The following is a 14,180-nucleotide window of genomic DNA, read 5'->3' on the forward strand; positions in this document are numbered from 1 at the left end:
ATTCTTTTCCACATTCTAAACAATTTCATCTTCCCTTCTTCCTCCCCCCCTAACGAATTCCTCATTTTTTATTTCCATACACCAGCTCAGTTGGGCCCAAGAACCGCCTGACCCAGAGCTCCTCCTCGAGCACAGATACTCCTGTTTCTGAAACAGTGAGCAAAAGAAAGAAAGAAAGAAAGAAAGAAAGAAAGGGAAAATAGAAAAACCGTGGACTTTATCTACCGCTTGCTTGGCCTTTCAGAAACACTGGACTCCGTGTTCATATCGGGCGCGACAGAGCGACTTTTGCATTTGCAGGCTTTCTTTTCCATTTGTCATTTTGCTGGTGAATTCTCTCTCCCATTCTGGCTTTGGCCACAAGCTGTCGCTGTAGGCAGACAGTTAAGATACTCTTGCAGGGAGGGAACAGCTCTTTCGGGTCCTGCCTCGTCATCTCAACAGACAATTTGAACTGACACCACCCACAGCTAAATGAAACATTATTAACCTATTTTCAAACTAATCTGTGGTCAAAAAAGTCAAAGTCTGCTTTATTGTCAATTTCTTCACATGTCAAGACACACAAAGAGATGGAAATGACGTTCCCACTATCCCACGGTGACAAGACATAGTACACAATATACATACAAGTAAACAACACAAAAAGTAAAAACAAGAAGGCACAAATCTGTGGTCAATTGAGGATTAGAGCGTCACGACTTGCTGACCCGCTGTTGTCACTGCAGCAATTACATTGCATACTTTACTCATCTCTAATCCCATACAGTACAGATCATGGCAAAGTCTCATGACACATTTATACCCAACACTGTCACCCACCCCACCGTCAATATTTCATCCCCCCCCCCCCCCCCCCCTTCTCCCTCGTTCCCCGTCTTCCAGGTGGCGGTGTCTACTGAGTCTCAGGAGGCCTTGTGTTCAGATGGAGGGGAAAGCAGTGAAGGACATTCCAATGTGGCTTCCCTCGGCCTCCCTCCATCCTCGTCTTCCTCCTCCTCCACGTCCTCACCTTTGACCTTCTCCCAGCAGCCTGCGCTCTATCTGGTCCCCGCCACGCCCGGCGCCTCCCCGAAAGCAAGCGGCGAGCACACCCAGCGCTGCCTGGACTCGTGCCAGCGGCAAGAAAACCGGGCCTGTGTGGATCAGGAAGTATCTCTCATTACTGCGGGAGTGTTGACGGGAAGCCATGACATGGTGACACACGACGACAAAGTCGGCAGTGCGAGCAGCACCGGTGCCAAAGAGGGTTACGAGAACAATACAGACTGCCAAGAAAGCGGGGGTGCTTGTTTGAGGCCGCCGTTGAAGAGGTTTCACAGCGTGGACACACAAGGCCGCTGCAGCGTTCTCCCGCCCCGTCCTCGACCCTACTCCTGGTCGGACGAGCCACGTCGCCACTCGGTGGAGGTTTGCTCGGCCGCGCCGTCCGGCCCTCGGTACGGCTCGCCGGCGGCCTCCTCCGGTTTGGTGTCGCGGGCCGACAGTCTGCAAATCCACAGCCGGACCTCGACTCAGACTTCACTGCCCTCACCCCGACGTAAGAAGAAGATGAGTCCCCCTTGCATCTCGGTGGACCCCCCCGATGGATCGGAACCCCAGTCCGGCCTCTCTCTGGGTGGCTTAGGCTTGCCCCCTCCCCTGCCCAAGCGGGACACCTGCCTGAGGAGGAGAGTGCCCTCGAGTGACTCCAAGGACTCCTTTGAGCTTGGTGTCGGAGAGGGTTCAGGACAGGAGGGTGACTCTTCTAACCCCAAGCTACTGAGCCTTCCCGGTTTCTCCTCCGAGCACTGATGGCGACATGAAACACAGACACTGCAGATGCACTTGCTCTGCTGGTGATAGATCTAGTAATAATGCTGTAGAGAGTAATAATCATCATCATCATCATCATCAGAAAAAAAGGTGAAACATCTTTTGTTCCTTTTTAGGAGCAGTGCTGTAGTAGCGTAACGGCCTTTGTCTTTGTATTTTTTACTGCCAACACTCCAAGGCGGGAGAGCAAACAAGAAACGGGACTCGCGCTCCTCGACGACACTACATAAGTTCTGGAGCGGCGACGTCATCAAATGAGCAACTTTTTGGTGTTTCGCAGGGTCAACTTTGACCACTCATTGGAGGTACAAAGCAATATGAACGTTTTAGAGGCACTATTTTCTTAACTTATTAGGCCATAGTGTTTGTACAGGGTGTTGTTGCGTTGGTTTTGTTTGGGGGGTTTTCCCCTTGGGCTCGGGTTATGAATGCTTTGTCTTGTCTTTCACTCGAGGTTATTTTTAGCTTTCTTGGTTTCTTAGACTTACATACATGCACACACATCACGCACAGCCTGGATTTTTAAGCACACACACAGTGGTTGATTGTTAGAAAGTTGCAAATGGGTTCGTTTCATCAATTTCCTAATTCTGTCAAACTGTTGCAAGGGTGTAACATGTTTTAAGGCAAAACTTTTGTCTGGTGTTTTTTCCACCCACTTCATACGACAGCTCCAATTTTAAGATTGTTTGGACACTGGGTTTTTGGTTGTTGTTTTTTAAAAAGGGAGGGCGTGGTGGTTGTCTTTTACTTGTGTGATGCTGAAAATGACAACAAAAAGCACATTGTTTCATGTTTCACCTCATCAACCTTATTCTATGCGATGTATTTATTTATTTTTCAAAATAAACACTTATTTAAAGTTGTATTCCTGCAACCTATTTTAACACAACAGTGCCGTTTTGTTGTGCATTTTGAACTGACTTATTGTATGAATACAGCAAGTGGAGGGGAACTAAAGTAAGTTGAATGAATTGTACCCCAAATATGGGGAAATGATTGTCTGGTGAGGTAGAAAAAGTATTTGTTGTATTCGTTCATTTCGGTTTTCCCTTGAGCCATTTGCGGTGCGTTAGTGACATCTATTGGCCATTTCTGGTAATGACATGTTGGCGAGTGTATTTCCGGTTCTCTTCCCGTTTGGAACGAGAACTCAGTTAGACGACGCGAGGGCGAGGGGCGAGGGGCGAGGAGGAGGGCGAGACCGAGGCCGTTTAAGCTCGAGGAAATGATGTGAGTCAAGTGTTCAAGAGCTTCACACTTGTGTTATGGAGGGAGATTGGGGTCAAAAGTCTTGAACTTGAAAAAAACAAAGCTCGTAGGTGGAAAAAAAAAAAAAAAAACTTGAATATGAAAATAAACGTGCTGAGCTTAAAAGTTGACAAATAAAACAATGCATTCAAAATAAAATAAAATAAAACTTGTTTGAAAGTTTTTTCGAGTTCAATATAGTTTTGCTTCGCCTTGGTCTTTTTTTCTTTTCTTTTTTTTAAAAGAAACTATTTCTTCATCAAACATGGCGCCGCGGAAGGCTGCCTCGGTGACTCGCTCTCTGTCTGCTGCTTTGGGTTCTTTTTTTTGTATGTTTTGCTGCCCATCCCGGATCACTTTTAGCAGAGAAGAACTGTTAAACATCGGACAGTCAGTCTTCTCCTGGCACTTTCACCGACCGACCGACCCAGGCAGTTTGACGGAGATTTTTGACGGAGCGGCGGCGTGGCAAGCGCGCCGGAGCCGTGGTGAAGTTGAGGCAGAGAGGCTTCCGTGCTCCCCTACCTACCATCAATTCATCTGGCGAATAAACTGCTGCTTCTCAGTTCAAGGCACCCGGCCGGACGTTAGCAGATCCGCCGCCGAAACGTGGGGTTCGGTGCTCGCTCGCTCGATCTTCCTACATGAATGAAGGTTGGTGGACTGATGATGTTGATAGATGCCTGCCTGAATGTTGTCAGTCACTTCAATGTCGTACAGAGGGAGGCTGAGATCAACCGGAGTCCAATTGCCTCCACTTGGTCAAGAAAGCTGGCTCTGAGTATAGGCTACACAACAAACGGACGGATGAATAACTAGTTTGGAAATCAGAGCCGAGTAAAAACTCTTCAAATAGTTTCAAAAGATGAATGGTAACAAAAGTGAAGACAATTTGTAATTTTAGTAATGACACCAAGTTGATACAAAATTTGTCTTGGCGGGTCACACAAAATGATGTGTCGGGCGGGCAGGCGGGCCTTGAGTTTGACACCTATGCTGTATGCAATGTCTTGGATGATTTCCTGATTTTTTGTTCTCATTGTGCTCATGTCCAATAGAATTCATTTTGAAAGTTAAGTACTATGATTTGATCATTCTTTACCTGTCTGTGGTTGTTTCCCAGAAGCGCCATATTTGAGCACGTTTCCAAATGAATGATGTATCATGAAAAGTGGTAAGTAAGAAGTGGATGGATCATTTGTATGTCAAATTAGAGGAGCAATCAAAGACGTGAGTAACACCACTCAGGTCAGGACACAATTAAATAACATTCAGAGCACCTTTGGTCCACACACACACACACACAAACAAAGTGTCCAGAACACAAGTTTGCTTTTTGTAACGTCGCGAACGGGAACCTGAGGCACTGGCCACTTTCAAAGTGTCGGCCGGCGCTGGAAGATTTGGCATCACGGCCGACGACCGAGTCTCCAGCGTTGGAGCCAAAGCGGCGGCTAGTGGTTGCGCGGGTTGAAGAAGCCCACGCTGGTGGGCGACTCCTTGACGGTGACGGTGATAAAATTGGCTGTGACGTCGGTGACAAACACGTGTTCCAGAAGGTCCCGCGCGGGCCGCCAGTCCGTCTCGGCGTCCGACTCGGTGGCGGCGTCGCCCAGGCTGGGCCGCCCGTCGTCGGGATACGACGAGGCGCCGTCCCGCTCCCACTCGCCGCCGCTGCTGTCGTCCGAGTCGCCGGCGCTGAGTTCGTCTAGGTTGCGGCCGGCGGACGCACGCTGGTCCCGCCGCCGCCCGCCACCGTCCTTCTCAGCGGCGCCGCCTGCGGGCGAGCCCGGACGCCGCCCTTTGGGTGTCACGCAAGCGTCTCTGATGACCACCAGGCTGCCGCTCCGCGAGCTGGTGCGCACCGCCGCGCCGCTGTTGCCCTGATGGCCGGCGAGCGGCGTCCTGGCGACACTCTGCGGGTCGGGCGCCCGCAGGCTGAGCCGCTGCGAGGGCGGCGCTCGCTTGTGTTGGTGGCCGTCCTGTCTCCTCGGAGGCGGCGCGAGGCGCTGCGCGGCCTCCTGGCCGCCCCCGAAGACGGCTCTCGGAGAGGGCGGCGTCCCTTTGGGGCCGTAGCCCCGGCCCGACGCGGCGCATTTGAGCTCGCCGTGCGACGTCTTCCTATGCGGCGGCAGCGAGGAGGCGGGCGCGGGTCGGCTCCAAAGGCAGCCCCCTTTGGATGTCGCCGACACCTGGGAGAAAAGCGAGCTCTGGGCAGCAGCGTGGTGGTCTCTGGCGGTCCGGCCGAGTCCGGTGTAGGTGAAGCTGGCCGGCTGCAGCGGCTTCTTTATCCCCGGCCGGGGCTCCGCTCTGGGAAAGCACGAGGCGGGCTTTGGAAAGGTATGTCGAGAGCTGCGTTGCGTTTGCGCTGCGTTTGCAAATGCCGTTCCGTACTTTCCATACTTGCGCAGGAAGCCCGGCAGCAGCTGGTGGCGGCTCGGGGACAAGGGCAAGGGCGGCGTCCTGCTTTTGGCGCGCCTCAAAGCGCCCAGGTCGGCGTGAAGCGCCTTCCGCCCGCGCTTGCTGCGATGCGGCTCGGCTTTGGCCGCCAGGACGGGAGGCCTCTTCTGGGGGGCGGGGTGCGGCCGGGGGCTGGCCGGCATCGCCGCCCCCTCGGCCTTCCGGCGCTCCGCTTCCTCATCTTCCTCGGACGCCGACGAAGACGCGCCGGAGAAGGACGATGAGGACGAGCGGTTGTCTTTGGCGGCGGGAGGAACGGGAAGCTGAAGGTACGCGCCACAAAATCACTCAAAACCTACAGCCATTACACATGCCACTAAAAGAATATGTTTCTCTTTGGTTCCGCTTTAAGGTGCGAGTGAAGAGCAATTACCGGAAACTTGCGTGGTCGTCCTCTTGGCCTCTTTCCTTTCTTCTGGAACAAAAGGTCTCGCTCTTGTTCCCTAAGAGGACACCATTGAATCAATGTCTCACGTACGACGACGACGTCACATTAGTTTCCGAGAACGACGGATGGAACCTTTTGTGAAAAGCTGCCAGTAACCTCGGGTCCAAAATATTCTCCTCTGGCTCCCAACTGTTGTGCCTAAAACGACAAGAGCCAGCGCAACATATCAAAACGGATCGTCGGTTTTGTCGAAAGGATGTTTCAACGACAACGCCAATCGAGAATGTGCATGCAAGTTGCGGGTCTAATTTCTGTCCACTTGGGGTCGCCATCCTCACGTTCGACACGGCTGGATTTGCGACTCGGGATGGGTCCTCGGGTTGACATTTGGGCTCACGTTGGGCTCTTTCACTATTTGCCGTTGAATTGGTGCTCATGCACTTGCGGTCGCTTCGAGTCGATGTGCATTTTGTTGCCTTGTTCTTGTGACTGGTGTCAATAAAGTTGAATGATATTGAAAGACGCTCCGGTACGTAACAAGCCAGTCATAACAAAACAACACAATGCACAGGAAACGGCAACAACACAACAAAAGCGAACGAAAAAGACAGAGCATACAGGAAAACGTCATCATTTTTAGTTTTGTAAAGTCGCTCTTCTTGCTTTTTGTCGTTTTACCCTAGCAAAAGAGGAACAATATGAAGCGTAAAGTCATGCAAAATAAAGCGCTTTCTGTTTGCACGAAAACAGAACGCTTTTTAATTGTAAGCTTTCGAGCTGTTATCAAAACAAGCAACAAAAAGGAGACGAACGAGAACAAACGGCGGCCGCTTTTTTTTTTTTTTGTCTGCTGAGCTCAGCGAGACAAAAAGAAGGCTGCACCTCGCTCAAATGAAGCCTTCGCAGCAGAGGCGAGAAAAGCGGCAAGAATGCCAAACCTTGATCTTTTTTTTTTTTTTTTTTTTTTTGGGCCACATTGTCTGCTGGTCTTTTTGCCTGCCTGCGTGCGTGCGTGCGTGCGTGCTCGATTAGCCTCTGCGGCTAGCTGAGACAGGCTAGCGACTTACTTGGACGACCACCCTCTCCACTTGACAAGATACTCGAACTTGCCCTGGAAAAGAGCACACAGGCGATCTTAAACGAAAGTCCAGGAGAGACACCGATGCCCTCCCGAGGGACTCGGGATCTCGCTCACCTTTCTCGGCCGCTTGCTTAGGATGCATTCGGCATCAAATACCTGGCCCACTGTGACCCCCTCCATTGCTCGCACCAGCAGGACGGCCGGGAAGCAGACGCTTTCTTGGGCACGCACGGCCCCCGTAGGCGCTTGGTACTGCTTCACGTCAGCGCTTCAACAGCGTTTTGTACAAATACTCAAGTTAGCATTTACAAATGCGTCATTTTAGTACAAGCCCATGCATTGTACGTGGCATTCGTTACTATTATCTTGTCATAGGATGATAATAACTCCTATATTAGCACACACAAGGGAAGAGAATATCCGATTGCAGAAATGGTCACAAATAATGAAGGAACAAGTGAAAAACAATTGGAAGAGCCCTATTGTGGCTTGGAATAAATGATTGAAATCAAATCCAAACAGGGGGGATTCGGGAGATTAATTCGGGAGATGCTTTGTCTGTGCTGCGTGCGTCAACTTGGCCTTGCTTTTTCAAAGCGGATGAGTTTGTTATGTGATGGCAACTGCGGACGGAAGCTTTTAAGTGTAACACACCGCTTCCTTGTGTAAGGTGTCGCCGTCAAACATGGCAGCTGCCTTGTCCTCCTTTCCTCGCGAATGACATGAACGTTGATGTGAATGATCAAGTCATGCGTTTGTTACGTGAGTTAAGAGTCTTGACACCGTGAATTAAGTTTTGTTTGTTTGTTTGTTTGTTTGTTTTTTCCTGCAGGGCAATCGGGCGAGCTCGACTGTGGACACTTCCTTGCAGGTCAGACATCCTCGTTGGCAAACACGTTCGTTCGCTTGCTATTTTTGAACCAAGCACATATCCTTTTATTCAACGTATTTCCAAGACATCTATGTGACTGCAAACTGCATCGATTTTGATGCCGTGCTAATTGTCAGGTGTAAGCGTTCTTTAGTGGTTCGCTGCGAGTCTTGACATTAGCCAGCGAGCACTCAGTCCATGGTTGGTCTAAATGTGAGTGAGCATTCCAAGGTGTACCCTGGCCCTCGCCCACCCGAATGAGGACATAGGAAATGGATAAGAATGGAATCATCCTCAGTGCTGGCTGTCTGTCCACCATGCAGGTGATCCGGTCCTGCCATGCTGCTGTCCGCGCTCCTGCGCCAGGCGCCGCGCCAGGCGCCGCGCCCCCGCCTCGGGCCCTCGCCCCCACCGAGGGGTCTCGCCTGCGACGCCGGGAGGCCGCTGCGCGTGCTGTGGCCCCAAATCCCAGCCGCGCGCCCCTACGTCCAGAGCCGCGGCGTCAAGAGCAGAAAGCGTCCGAGCTTCGAGGAGCAGCGCAAGACTCGCAACAAGACGGTGCTGACGTACGTGGCGGCCGCAGGCGTGGCCATGGTCGGCCTGTCCTACGCCGCCGTGCCACTCTACAGGCTCTACTGCCAGGTGAGAGGTGTGTTCGGGAAGTCCAGAGACCGGTGGCGCATGCCGCCGCGCCTGTCCTGGAACTTAATTAACACGCAGTGTTTGCACTCCTTTCTTGCCCTGCTCTGGAAGCGTTTGTAATGACAAACACAGCAGCATTGAGGGCCAATTTGTCAAAAACATGCTCCTTGGCATATGCTCGAAATACGTTCAAAGCGACCACTGTAGCACATTTCAAAGCAGAGTTGTCCCAGGAAGGAAGGAAGGAAGGAAGGAAGGAAGGAAGGAAGGAAGGAAAGTAGCCAGGCAGGCAGGCAGCCACGCATGCAGGCAGGCAGGCAGGCAGGCAGCCATGCATGCAGGCAGGCAGGCCTGGCCGGCCGGCCGTTTGTGACGCAGGCTTTGTTTCCCCGCCAGGCGACGGGGCTCGGCGGCTCGGCGGTGGCCGGTCACGACTCGGACCTGGTGGCCACCATGGAGCCGGTGAAGGAGCGCGTCATCAAAGTCACCTTCAACGCCGACACGCATGCCAGCATGCGGTGGAACTTCAGACCTCAGCAGACGGAGATCTTTGTAAGACGGCCGCCCGCCCGCCCGCCTGCCCGCATACACGCACGCTTTTGCCAAAGGGTGACGGCTGGTGGCGCAGGTGGTCCCGGGGGAGACTGCGCTGGCCTTCTACAGGGCCAAGAACCCCACTGACAAGCCCATCATCGGCATCTCCACCTACAACGTGGTGCCCTTCGACGCCGGCCAGTACTTCAACAAGATCCAGGTAGAACTCTTTGCCGCCTCTCGGCAAGTTGCCCGGGTCGCCGACGGGTCCTGAGAAGGTCCTGCTCGTGTGTTGTTTGCTCAGTGCTTCTGCTTCGAGGAGCAGCGTCTGAACCCTCACGAGGAGGTGGACATGCCCGTCTTCTTCTACATCGACCCCGAGTTTGACGCCGACCCCAGGATGGCCCGCGTGGACACCATCACGCTGTCCTACACCTTCTTCGAGGCCAAGGAGGGACAGCGTCCGCCGCTGCCGGGCTACGGCTACAGCTGAGCGCCGCCGGCCGGACTTTGGACTCCAAGCGGATGTCGGAAACCAATTTGCCGTCGCGAGAAGAGGAACTCGTCGGACGTTGGACTTAGCCTGTCCGTCCGTCCGTCCACGTGTCTTTTGTGAAGACCCCCCCCCACATCAATAAATGATGAGCGATTGGAGCTGCTGAGTTTTCTCCTCAAATTGCAGCTTTAGGTTGCCGGGTTGAGAGCAAACGGGACCGAGAAAGCCTTTCGGAAAGCCCCGTGTAAGTTTTGTTGAAGAGGTGCGAAAGTCCAAATGTCAGCTCGCAAGCTTGAGCTTTGATTCCGCCGACAGCAACAAAACAATTTGGTGATGGATGTCATTGGCAAACGGGTCGCTCCGGACAAACTTGTTTGTGAGCGTTGAGGGCGGCAAGAAAATGAACGTTGAAACAAAAAGCCAGAGACCAGGTAGCACAGCCACTTCAAGTCATCGCTGCTTGACAAGGTAAACGCACAAACACACACACACACGGGGAGTTTGTAAGCCCTGGTGGCTGGAGGGAGCGCTTGCGCTGATCCGCTGGAGTCCAATGGAAATCAAGCGGGTGGGTGGATTTTGACTCGTCCAGTGTCTCACCTGGCAAACTTTGGGAGTTTGCGCCCTTCCACTGGCCTGACAGGGCATTTCAAACTTGTTTCCCTACAAGCCGTAGGTGAAACAACTTTTCTCATGTTTTGCTCACCAATTAGTTTTCACTCATTTTGTCCTATTTTGAAGCCAGGCTGTTCGGCTCGGCTTGGCTTTGTGTCTTTGCCTTGTCATGGGCAAAACTCAACTTCAGCGCAATGGCGGCGGCCAATCTTGCTTCGAGCTTGTCGCGCGTGATTCTTGGATGGCCGACAAAGCGTATGGATGGGCCAAAAAATTGCATACGTGATGTTCTCGACCACAACCGCGTGCGTGCGTGCGTGCGTGCGTGCGTGCGTGCGTGCGTGCGTGCGTGCGTGCGTGCGTGCGTGCGTGCGTGCGGTTCCTCCCGACGTTGGAGCTGTCCTTCCTTTCAAAACGAAATTGCACACACCCTCCTCTCCGGCCTGAAAGGGCTCACTTTGAAACGCTCGTCAACATTTCAAGTGCATTGCAGTCAAAGGTTCGGGCTCCATTTGAATTGAAAAGAGCGAGAGAGCGTCCGTCATTCCTAATGAAAATCGAATCGATCCACTGTGTTGCATTTAGACATGGCGCCCCTTTGCTTCTTGCTGCTCCTCCTGGGCTTCTCCTCGGCCGCTGAGTTCTACTCTTCCATAGGTGAGTCTCGTGCTGATATTAGGTTGTCTTCATCACAAGCGGGCGGGAGTGTTAAGGTGTTTTGGACCAAACCACCAGATCACATGACGGAGCTGCTGCACACGGAGCAGGACCTGTTGGCCTCGCTGGAGGACTACGTCCGAGCCGAGGAGTACAAACTGGAGGTGGTCAAAAGGTCCGAGACGGTTACGTTTGGCGCTGAGCTGAGGGCGAATACTGACCACGGCATCCGCAGGTGGGCCCGGAGGCTGTCCAACCTGTCGGCGTTGGCCATCCGGGACCCCGAAGTCTTCCTCGGCCACCCCGTCAACGCCTTCCAACTTCTCAAGAGGCTGAACCGGGAGTGGCGCGACCTGGAGAGCCTGGTGCGCAGCGACGTGGCCAACGGTGGGTGAAAGGTCGGCAAATCTTAGCGAGGGTGACTTTTGACGCCGGATGATGATGATAGAACTTGATTCATCTCTGCCGCCTCAGCTTTCGTGGCGCGCCTGAGCGCCAAACGGGAGCACCTTCCCGGCGAGGACGACCAGACGGGCGCGGCCGAAGCCCTCCTGAGGCTGCAGGACACCTACCAGCTGGACATCGACACCCTGGCCAAAGGCCAGCTGCCGGGTCAGGAGCGCCACGGAGCGAGCGCCTTTGCTATGGAGAGTCTTTGCGAGTCAGCGCCCCTCCTCCTCTCTCGTCCCGCCAGGAACCTCGGCGCTCCCGAGCGCCCTGACGCCGGACGACTGCTTCGACCTGGGCTTGGCGGCGTACAAGGATGACGACTTCTACCTCACCGAGATGTGGATGTCTCAGGCTATCGGGCAGATGGAGCGGGCCGAGCAAGCCGGGCAAGCCGGGCAGCCCCTCGGCGTCAGCCCCGTCACCATCCTGGACTACCACAGCTACTCCCTCTACAAGCTGGGAGACCTGGAGCGCGCCTTGGAGTCCACCAAGAAGATCCTGGAGCTCGGTGAGTCCGGCGCCAGCCAGGAACATCTGCTCGCTCAAAGTCCCCCTAACGCTGGCAATTTGCCGTTTGCCAGTCCGTGAGCTTCAAATATGCACGCCCAGACCGGAAATCGTGGCCGCATATTGTTTTCTCCTTTAGATCCGCAAAACCAACGAGCCAAAGACGGTCTCAAGTACTATGAGCACGAACTGGCCAATCCCAAGAGCGACAAGGCCGTGCCGGTGACCCAGCGGGTGCGCCCCACTTCCTACAACGCCAGCACGTACAAGCGGCTGTGTCGCGGCGACAATGTGGAGTTGGTGAGAAGACCGGCCGGCAAACGGCCCGCCTGGCCGGCGGCGGCGGGCCGGCAAACGGCCCGCCTGGCCGGCAAACGGCCCGCCTGGCCGGCACCCTGTACACTCCGGGCTGGTCTTTCCGCAGACGGCGCTCAAACAGAGCCGCCTCTTTTGCCGTTACTATGACAACCAGCGCCATCCCAACCTGCTGCTGGCTCCCGCCAAAGAGGAGGAGCTGTGGGACTTCCCCCGCGTGGTCCGCTATTACGACATAGCGTCGGACGACGACATGGAGCGAATCAAAGAGATGGCCAGGCCCACGGTCAGTCCCTCTGGCGCGTCTTTGTCGACGTGTAACCTTCTCGGGAGGACTCTTGGCTTTTTGTCAATGTGCCTGTGCGTCTCTTTATCTCTGTCTGCCAGCTCTCGCGCTCCCAAGTGAGGAACAACGCCAACAACTCCAACCAAGCATCGCGAGTGAGAATCTCTCAGAAGTAAGAACCAGCCAGCCAGCCAGCCAGCCGGGCGGCGCCGCCGCCGCCGCCGCCGATGCACCGAGCAGATTGGCAGCACAACTTTGTTCCTCTTCCTCCTCAGCACCTGGCTGGGCAACTACCAGTCCCCATTGCTGACCAAGCTGATCAACAGAGCGGGTTACATCACCGGCCTGGACATGACCACCGCAGAGTCCATGCAGGTCCGGCTCCCCCCAGCCCTTGTCGAAAAGCAAAGTCGGGCAACGTGTGTTTGTTTGTGCAGGTGGCCAACTACGGCGTGGGCGGACTCTACGAACCCCATATTGACTTTCAAGGGGTAAACGCAAGCTGCGGCACGCACGACAACAGCGAGCTTCTGCATCAAAATGTGCTGTGGTGTTTCCACAGAAAGAAGTGGCCAACCCGTACCCAGATTTGGGAACCGGAAACCGAATCGCCACCTGGATGCTTTATGTCAGTCAAGTGTCCGCCCCTCGCTCGTTGTGGAGAGGAAAGCTGAGCTTGCTTTTGATTGACGTACGTACGTCGCCTTTGTGCTTGCAGTTAAGCAACGTGGAGGCAGGGGGCGCCACCGTCTTCCCCAAAGTGGGCGCCGTCGCCTGGCCAATCAAGGTTTGCGCTTTTTTCTCCAAACTGGACCACATATTTGGGCCGCTCCGTGGGCAAAATATTCCACAGTTGCAGGTGTCCAGGTCTGGTCTGCTGAAATGTCTTTTTGTTGTGGTTTCCGCGCAGGGCTCGGCCGTGTTCTGGTACAATCTTCACCCCAACGGAGAGGGAGACTATTACACCCAGCACGCTGCCTGTCCCGTCCTGGTGGGAAGCAAGTGGGGTCAGTTGGCACACGCTCCTCCTCGTCAGAATGTTAAGCAATTCACGGAAGCGTAGTGCTGCCGCACTTGGTCAACCGGAATAATTCCTTTGCTTTTCTGATGAGTTGTACTAAGTTCATTTTGTTTTCACTTGTTAATCACTTGACTGGTTCTTTTCTCTCAAACGAGGTGTATTTTAGGTTGCATTACCTGACATGTTTCGGCTTGTACTTCCGCCTTCATCGGAGTCTGACGAAGGCGGAAGTACAAGCCGAAACAGGCCGAAAAGCGAATATCTTGTTTGAGAGAAAGGAACCAGGGAAGTGCTTTTCTGATTAGCAGGGAAACTTATTCCGTCCGTCACTGTCCTAAAAATGGTCCCGTTGTGTGTTTCGTCAGTGGCCAACACGTGGCTGCACGAGCGAGGTCAGGAGTTCAGGAGGCGCTGCGATCTGCTAAGTCCGGCTGAGCTCGACGCGCTGGAATGATGGGTAGCCACGTTGCCATGACAACCGTCGTAGCAACGGCGAGCTCAGCTTCAGCAAGTCAAACGTGGCATCATCATAAGATATGAATGAAGCATATCAACGTAAATGTAAGAACAAAAGTGTTGCGGGGGGAAAAAAGAATTTTGGAACTGTCGCCTAATTTCACTCTGAGATGATGAATTGGATATGGCTGGTGATATGATTTCCTTTGCTACTGCATGTTTGTGGCTGTCAGCTCTTCATTAAGATTCCGAAAGAGGCGTCGCTTTCTTGACCAGCTCTGTGTTGACTCTTGTGTTTTCTTTAGTTGAAGCTAATTGAATCAATTGAGCAGGCA

At 53.7% G+C, this 14,180-nt stretch overlaps 4 protein-coding genes and 1 long non-coding RNA gene across 22 annotated transcripts in view; 4 read left to right on the forward strand and 1 right to left on the reverse strand.

Annotated features, from left to right (window-relative positions):
• Window positions 1–2,683, forward strand: part of cacna1g (calcium channel, voltage-dependent, T type, alpha 1G subunit) — a 76,520-nt gene extending 73,837 nt beyond the window's left edge. For all 14 annotated transcript variants that reach the window (XM_037277296.1, XM_037277300.1, XM_037277295.1 and 11 more), the window contains one exon: window positions 886–2,683. In XM_037277296.1, coding sequence (XP_037133191.1) covers window positions 886–1,794 — 909 coding nt within the window. In that variant the 3' untranslated portion in view covers window positions 1,795–2,683. The remainder of the gene's footprint in view (window positions 1–885) is intronic.
• Window positions 2,684–3,921: 1,238 nt separating this feature from the next.
• On the reverse strand, window positions 3,922–7,531 carry LOC119137825 (chromobox protein homolog 2-like). Of its 3 annotated transcripts, none has more exons than XM_037277348.1 (6): window positions 7,110–7,531; window positions 6,982–7,025; window positions 6,047–6,112; window positions 5,900–5,969; window positions 5,470–5,789; window positions 3,922–5,376 (listed from the first exon to the last, which is right to left on the reverse strand). In XM_037277348.1, exons 1-6 carry the CDS (start codon window positions 7,173–7,175, stop codon window positions 4,521–4,523), a joined length of 1,422 nt encoding a protein of 473 aa, XP_037133243.1. In that variant the 5' UTR covers window positions 7,176–7,531; the 3' UTR covers window positions 3,922–4,520. The 3 variants fall into 3 exon arrangements, with proteins under 3 accessions (XP_037133243.1, XP_037133242.1, XP_037133241.1); XM_037277347.1 differs by having other exon boundaries at window positions 5,461–5,789; XM_037277346.1 differs by having other exon boundaries at window positions 3,922–5,789.
• Window positions 5,310–6,632, forward strand: LOC119137844. Its single transcript, XR_005100999.1, has 3 exons — window positions 5,310–5,406; window positions 5,478–5,795; window positions 5,879–6,632. It is a non-coding gene; the product is annotated as an uncharacterized LOC119137844 (long non-coding RNA).
• Window positions 7,532–7,660: 129 nt separating the features above from the next.
• On the forward strand, window positions 7,661–9,696 carry LOC119137835 (cytochrome c oxidase assembly protein COX11, mitochondrial). Of its 2 annotated transcripts, none has more exons than XM_037277369.1 (5): window positions 7,661–7,866; window positions 8,004–8,508; window positions 8,905–9,060; window positions 9,137–9,262; window positions 9,347–9,696. In XM_037277369.1, the coding sequence occupies exons 2-5, from the start codon at window positions 8,206–8,208 to the stop codon at window positions 9,533–9,535; spliced, it is 774 nt and encodes a 257-aa protein (XP_037133264.1). In that variant the 5' UTR covers window positions 7,661–7,866; window positions 8,004–8,205; the 3' UTR covers window positions 9,536–9,696. The 2 variants fall into 2 exon arrangements, with proteins under 2 accessions (XP_037133264.1, XP_037133263.1); XM_037277368.1 differs by having other exon boundaries at window positions 8,190–8,508.
• Window positions 9,697–9,806: 110 nt separating this feature from the next.
• Window positions 9,807–14,120, forward strand: LOC119137824 (prolyl 4-hydroxylase subunit alpha-1-like). Of its 2 annotated transcripts, none has more exons than XM_037277344.1 (15): window positions 9,807–10,006; window positions 10,739–10,810; window positions 10,889–10,985; window positions 11,046–11,197; window positions 11,285–11,422; window positions 11,505–11,768; window positions 11,907–12,067; window positions 12,192–12,368; window positions 12,470–12,540; window positions 12,644–12,743; window positions 12,806–12,859; window positions 12,931–12,996; window positions 13,087–13,155; window positions 13,279–13,375; window positions 13,755–14,120. In XM_037277344.1, exons 2-15 carry the CDS (start codon window positions 10,741–10,743, stop codon window positions 13,841–13,843), a joined length of 1,605 nt encoding a protein of 534 aa, XP_037133239.1. In that variant the 5' UTR covers window positions 9,807–10,006; window positions 10,739–10,740; the 3' UTR covers window positions 13,844–14,120. The 2 variants fall into 2 exon arrangements, with proteins under 2 accessions (XP_037133239.1, XP_037133240.1); XM_037277345.1 differs by lacking the exon at window positions 9,807–10,006 and adding an exon at window positions 10,556–10,652.
• The last annotated feature ends 60 nt before the right edge of the window (window positions 14,121–14,180 follow it).

Source organism: Syngnathus acus, chromosome 19 (assembly GCF_901709675.1).
Source record: "Syngnathus acus chromosome 19, fSynAcu1.2, whole genome shotgun sequence".
In the NCBI taxonomy this organism is placed as follows: domain Eukaryota; kingdom Metazoa; phylum Chordata; class Actinopteri; order Syngnathiformes; family Syngnathidae; genus Syngnathus; species Syngnathus acus.

Coding starts and splice junctions, on each gene's coding strand:
- LOC119137824 (XM_037277344.1), top strand. CDS start 10,741: ATGGCGCCCCTTTGCTTCTTGCTGCTCCTCCTGGGCTTCTCCTCGGCC. Junction 11,423..11,504: donor GGCCAAAGGCCAGCTGCCGG/GTCAGGAGCGCC, acceptor TCGTCCCGCCAG/GAACCTCGGCGCTCCCGAGC. Junction 12,860..12,930: donor CCCATATTGACTTTCAAGGG/GTAAACGCAAGC, acceptor GTGTTTCCACAG/AAAGAAGTGGCCAACCCGTA.
- LOC119137835 (XM_037277369.1), top strand. CDS start 8,206: ATGCTGCTGTCCGCGCTCCTGCGCCAGGCGCCGCGCCAGGCGCCGCGC. Junction 8,509..8,904: donor TCTACAGGCTCTACTGCCAG/GTGAGAGGTGTG, acceptor TTTCCCCGCCAG/GCGACGGGGCTCGGCGGCTC. Junction 9,061..9,136: donor CTCAGCAGACGGAGATCTTT/GTAAGACGGCCG, acceptor CTGGTGGCGCAG/GTGGTCCCGGGGGAGACTGC.
- LOC119137825 (XM_037277346.1), bottom strand. CDS start 7,175: ATGGAGGGGGTCACAGTGGGCCAGGTATTTGATGCCGAATGCATCCTA. Junction 6,113..6,981: donor TGGAGAGGGTGGTCGTCCAA/GTAAGTCGCTAG, acceptor TTGTCGTTTTAG/GCACAACAGTTGGGAGCCAG. Junction 5,790..5,899: donor GACGACCACGCAAGTTTCCG/GTAATTGCTCTT, acceptor GCGTACCTTCAG/CTTCCCGTTCCTCCCGCCGC.